The following is a 6,422-nucleotide window of genomic DNA, read 5'->3' as shown; positions in this document are numbered from 1 at the left end:
CAGCGACAATCCCAGGCATTACATTCTCACCCCCTTTTCCTCATTGCCGGGAGGAGACTTCAAAAAGGATTACATGAAAGCTAATGACCCCCATTGTTATTGTTAGTCCGTTTGGTGATATCCACATCCAGTCCCTTTGAAGTAGGCTGAAGGAAGTGAGGGCCATAAAGCCCCTTTGTTCACCCCCTTCCCTTCATCAGAATCCAGAGCAGGCAGAAATGCGGGTTTTCATAGTTGATAACTAGAGATGGAATATATTTGGATTCTGACACATTGCAAACTTCTTCATTCGCCAGAAAAATTGCACCTTGAAGGACCACAGCTCAAATTCACAACCTAACCATTTTAAATTGTCTGGTCATCATGTTGAATACTCTCCTTTTTCTCACAGTTAATTTGGCAGTTCTCTCATTCCTTGGTTCTATAACTCTCTTCTGCGTAAAGAAGAGCCCTGCTTGAAATCCTCTAGCTAAATCACTGAATCATATTCAACAGACCATACATGTGAAGTACAGAACCAAGTCCATTGAGCATCATGTCAGGTCTATTAAAGAAGTGACACACTATGAAAAAAAATGTATCTCTGAGCTTTTTTTTTCTTACGGTGAATGAAAAGAGAAAAAGGAGGAAATTCCTTTTCTAGTCAGGAATAAATGAAAGAGGCTGAATAAATGAAAGAGGCTGAATGATCCCTCTAAGTCTCCCATTAATCCCTTCTACTCAATAGAGCAAAATTTGTCCTTCTGGAGAGGTATGTTGAGCAGGATTTTATAAGTCCACCAATGTTGATTGTGCTTAGAAACTACAAAGTCCTCTTATGCTGTTCTGACATTATGCATATTCAAAGGACTTAGTAGATATATTTGGTAGTAGTAATAATAAATATTATTAATGAAAATAAACCATTATTAGTGCTTGAAATGGTATGCATATATTTTCTGTCTTATGATGTCAGTGTCGATGAACTCTTCTAAGTTCATGAGATGTGTGAGATACAAATTTCTTCATCAATTGCTCAGCTCCTTACCGTTGTGCTAAATTACTTTTCTGAAGCCAGTAAATAATTAATAGAAAAATAAGAAAAATAATCCAGTTAAATAGATGTATTCATATAATGAATGCATGTTCTGGGTTCATAGTAACTTCATTTGTTATAGATTGCATGTTTAGATCTGACTAAATCAATATACTGTAAAATGACTGTATTTTCTTGGCTCTTTGGAACAGGTTATCTGCCATGCCATCTCTGAGCACGTGGAAGATGCAGGAGTTCATTCTGGAGATGCTACTTTGATGTTTCCTGCACAAACAATTAGCCAAGGAGCTTTAGAGAAGGTCAATCTTTGGTTAACTATACAAGAAGAGTATCATGGGGCTAAACTGCATGAAGTTCTAAAAAATCATCTGAAAACCATTCAACTACAGTATTTATCAGAATATTAAACCAGCTGAATGTTGAATAAAATAGTTGCACACTTTTCTGATGATCAGTACAGCTGATACAATAGAATTGTTTGTGGCTACAGAGTAGCATCCAGTATCTCTCTCAGCTTTTCTTTTTTTTTAAAGGAAATTGCTAGAATGTATCTCAGAACCTCCTTCATCAGCCTGTTGGTCCTCCAAAATTACTGGACACAGCTCAGTGTGGTAAAAGTTGGGAAATGGTGGAAGCTGAAGTCCAATATATCTGGGCACTAGATTGGAGAAAGCAACATTGTTTGTATTTTATCACTCCATAATATACACCAATTCATAGACTTAGCTGTCTTGCATATCATGTTGGCTCCCTGATTTTATCTAAAGTTGTAGCAACAAAGAATACATGCAAATATCTAGCATACGAGTAGAACAATCTTATAGCAAGTGAACATGCTAATTATAAAGCTAATTATAAAGTTGCAGAAAACCACAGAGATGACCTTGCGGAGGCCATGAATTAAGGCAGAGAATGCAAATGGCATTGGAAAGAAACTTAAAGTTCATTTTATTTGGTATAACAGGGAGGAAAAAGAAAACATTGTCAGGTTTTCAAGATTCTCTTCTATAGCCTCTCTCAATAAGATAGAGTTCCAGTATTTCTTGTGAAGTCCATTTCTTGACCTGGCTTACCTTGAAGGGCTGACATTAATCTTGAAAGCCTGGCAATGTTTTTTTTTCCCCTTTCCCTCTCACAGCCTGCTTCATTTGCAACAGCTTAAAACTGTTTCTGAGTTTCAGCCGTGCAGAATATACTGTACTTTTGCTTTTCATTTCCATTCTCATTCACTGGGGCTGGCTCCTCTGACTGTCCTCCTTATTAAGAGTTACTGCCATTGCCTACTTTTGCTTTAGTGCCTCTTTTCTTTGAACTGATAAATCCTTGTCCTTTGCTACTACAGTCATTTAATTTTCATCAAGGGTTGCTATAAGCTTGCACTTGCTGTGCAAAAATATGCCTGATGGTTATCAGGCAGGAAGATGAACATGGCATAAGCACTGCACATCATAATTGTAGTCTTCTGACAATTCATCTGCACTTTTAGTCCTTGGGATACAATGCAACTTTTAATTCTTCTCAGGCAAGTGTGAATACAACTTCTTGATTTAGAAGGGAATTCTGCTAAGGACTCATCTACCACCCTTGCCCCCCCCCGCCCCCTTGTCCTCCTGTTAGTTCTCCTTGTTTTACTTGCTCATCATTTAGGCATCAGACAAACATAGCAGAATATCAAATATTATGGTATGATGTAGATAAATATAAAATAAAATTAAATCAATATTAATGACTTATAACTAGAATAAGTTTAATAAGAGCTTTCATTGAATTTACACTCACATTTCTCAGGCTACTTGGGGTAAAATTAACCTTTATTTTATTTTGTTTCTATTTATTTTACCTTTAATGGACTTATTTGGCTGAATTATTAATGAGGTGTTTTTATGTACTCTTATAGGTGAAAATTGCAACCAGAAAGATTGCTGATGCCTTTGCTATCTCTGGACCATTCAATATCCAGTTTCTCGTCAGGGGAAATGATGTGCTGGTGAGGCCTTTTTGAATGTAGAAAATAGTAGATCATAATAATAAATGACACATTTTCCAAGAAGCCCTCTGTTTCTTCATGCACACCTGGCAAAAAATCAGCTAAGTCTGTTGCTGCTGTTTGCTGTGCAGCCCAGGCTAGAGGAAGTCGTATAATACCTGCCTTGTCTGATGCCTCATGGGTGTACAGTATGTGCCATTGATACTCATTCACTGCTGTCTAAGGCATTTCGTGGTACAATTTTGAANTGTCCCCGTTCCGACCCACACACCCAAACAGCCAGCCGAGGGTTAAAGACTTCTCCAGACACCACTTCACAGATAAGAAACTTGGCAGCCGCTCCGTAGCTGCCTGCCAAGACCTTTTACTCCAAGCACACAGAAACAAAAACAATACACACAGTTTAAAGCCACAGCAAACTACTTTGCCAGAGATTCAGCTTTTGTCTGTCACAGAGGTCCAAATGGCCACCACCACCCTTTTATAGCCTGTGGGGTGTGGTCCAGTGACTCAGCTTAATCTCTGGCACGTCTCTTTTTCTGCTGCGCACGCTTGTCGCTCCTACGCTGGCGTGGATCCAGCCACAACAACTCTTCCTCATTGTCCGACACACCTGGCTCCTGGCCCATCTCAGAAACACCTGGCTCCTGGCCAATCTCAGAACCACCTGGCTCCTGGTCAATCTCTTCTCCGTCGGGAGACACCTGAGGCATTGCCAAAGAGGAGGGTCCTGGAGAGGGAGGCCTGGCCATCTCCTCTCCTTCATGTTCGGAGCCTTCTTCCTCCGATAAGAGGGGCTCACAAGATGGAGCCACAACAGATGCCATATACCCTGGTAGAGATAAGAAGACTGCTGCACAGGTTTAGTTCATACTGTGCATTCAACTACTTGAATATCAATATGTCTAGGACCAAGCTAGGTTTTTTTTTTCAGGAAGGGGTGGAGTATAAGTATAAGTAGAGCCTGCATAAGGAACATATAGATCAGATTTAGTCCTATCTATACTTGGGAATAGTTTTGTAGAGACAGATTTTTGGCTCCCACATTTAAGAATTCTGTAAGGTATATACATTATACCATTAAGGCAGTTCACTAACCACAGCTACCCACTCTGTCTAACTCCAATCATAAATGTATATAACAGCAACATTTTTATTTATTTATTAAATTTATATGCCACTCACTGTCAAGTGAATTTGATCACATATGACGTACAGCTGTTGGGATATATAAATGCCCCCTTACTGGTTTAGATATAGTCTACTTTTTTTAAAAAAAATGATTCTTGGGGATAGATAAATCTAAACCGACTCCAGCAGTAAGAGCAGAGCTGGGTACACTTGCTATACAAAGCCATCTAATAATTAAACTATTCAACTAATAGCTGAAGATCTTATCTATTGACCCAGATAGACACCCAAACTGTGCTTGGGCCAATTTACTTTCAAATGCCACCTCACAGTGTGGATTCTCTATCCAATTCCAAGCCCAATCAGATCTGAAGGCCAAAAAATCTTTTAAACAAAGTGTCATTGATGTGAGTGCCCAATATGATTTTGCACTACTTAAACATGTTGAGTCCTTGAAGTGGCTGGCTCAACACAAATCAGCCTTCCAGTTAGAGAAGTATTTAACAACCAATATGCCTCAACTTCTTAGAAGAGCTTGTTTCCAAAAACTAGACTCCCTGGTAACAGAGGGGAGGTTTCATAGAGTTCCATTTGAAGAAAGACAGTGTATTTGTGGAACACCAATTGCTGAAGACATTGGGCATATCCTTTTTGTCTGCAAACTATATTCTGCAGAAAGGACTGCTTACTTACATTCTTATTTAAAAATTAAAAATTTTTGAGACACCTGGGAGATACTGTAAAAATGACTATATCATTTCCTATCAACTCTACAGCAGATTGTATATAGGAATTATGGGAGGCAGGCTGGAATTTATCTATGTTTTTCTTCCTTCTTCCCAACGTGTCATGGATCAAGAACAGTGTGATGGTTGGAAAAGAAGTCTCTGCAGGAATATAAAATTGAAGCCTACAATTGCCAATTTCACTCATGATGGCAGGGTGAGGATAGGGAATGACTGACTTTCCACACAGGAAGAAATTTAGTGCAGACTTTGACAGCCAAGTGTACGCTAAGGTCTGCATTCCTTTAAAATTAGTGAGATGTGTATAATTGATTTCAGTGTTGTTACAGTATTTTTATTTCCATTTTAAACTCTCTAGAGCCATGAAAGCTTTGTGAGAGCCATTTTCTTACACTTTTTTCTTTTAACTTTACTTCTCCACTTCAATTAAATATTTCTAAAAGTACTTACTAACTTGAATACCGAATATATTCTCTCTTTATAACAGGAGCACCCTGTTGTCCTAACAAAATTCATTGAAGGAGCTCGAGAGGTGGAAATGGATGCGATTGCAAAGAATGGAAAGGTAGACACTTTTCTGCTTTGCTTTTTCTTCCCAGGCTTTATAAAATGATCGTAGAGAGACTTGACAAATGTTCCATTTTCAACTCTAGATAGAAGTTCTTTACAGCTGAGCTAAACAAAGGTAGACTGAACAAAGATTTTATACAACCATCTAGCCTTGAGAAATGTTTTGTCAGTAAGCTGTTTTTTTTCCAGTATGAGCTTCTTTACAGATCATATTGCTTGCTCTTGCTTGTTGGAATTACTTTTATTGTTTTCAGTTTCAGCAGGGAACATTGCATTTACTTTACATTGTTTGTAATGCATCGAAAAGCTGTCACCTTTGCTTATTTGCCTTTCATCTTTCCACAGTAAACTGCTGGGTGTAGTGTTCAGTGACAATAACCTTTTCCTTAAAGCCTTGCAAGGGCCATTAGATACTGGGCATCTTTCCCTGTCATAATGTATAGTAGTGCTATACCAGATTAGTCTGATAATTCACACAGTCCAAGATATTTATCATTGCCACTAACCATAGCAATTTGATAGAATTCCCTGAATTGTGTGTACAGACCCCCCCCCATAATTCTGGTTTAACACTCCAGCATTGACATTCAGCACTTTTCCTGCTTCTGCTGATCACAGACTTTACAAAACATTGTGTAAGGACCCACCCCACTTTGCATCTTAAGAAGACAGAACTCCTGGAATATTTCTTCCAACAGGCATCTTTATTAAGAGAAAGCTGGATGCAGGCGTTCTAGACAGGACTTGGGTTCGAGCTCTCCCATTCAAGGTTTTAAGGGATCCCCCATTAGCCACACCCCCGTCACCCCCTTCTCCCAGCGACAATCCCAGGCATTACATTCTCACCCCCTTTTCCTCATTGCCGGGAGGAGACTTCAAAAAGGATTACATGAAAGCTAATGACCCCCATTGTTATTGTTAGTCCGTTTGGTGATATCCACATCCAGTCCCT

The 6,422-nt window shown here is 39.0% G+C and overlaps 1 protein-coding gene across 1 annotated transcript in view; it reads left to right on the top strand.

Annotated features, from left to right (window-relative positions):
• Positions 1-6,422, top strand: part of CPS1 (carbamoyl-phosphate synthase 1) — a 158,637-nt gene that overhangs the window by 122,437 nt on the left and 29,778 nt on the right. Inside the window, exon 29 of the mRNA XM_015831044.2 lies at positions 5,388-5,465. Within this exon, the coding sequence (XP_015686530.2) occupies positions 5,388-5,465 (78 nt within the window). The remainder of the gene's footprint in view (positions 1-5,387; positions 5,466-6,422) is intronic.

Source organism: Protobothrops mucrosquamatus, unplaced genomic scaffold (assembly GCF_001527695.2).
Source record: "Protobothrops mucrosquamatus isolate PMUCROS unplaced genomic scaffold, P.Mucros_1.0 scaffold_253, whole genome shotgun sequence".
Lineage (NCBI taxonomy): Eukaryota > Metazoa > Chordata > Lepidosauria > Squamata > Viperidae > Protobothrops > Protobothrops mucrosquamatus.
This window is presented reverse-complemented; position numbering and strand designations above follow the sequence as displayed.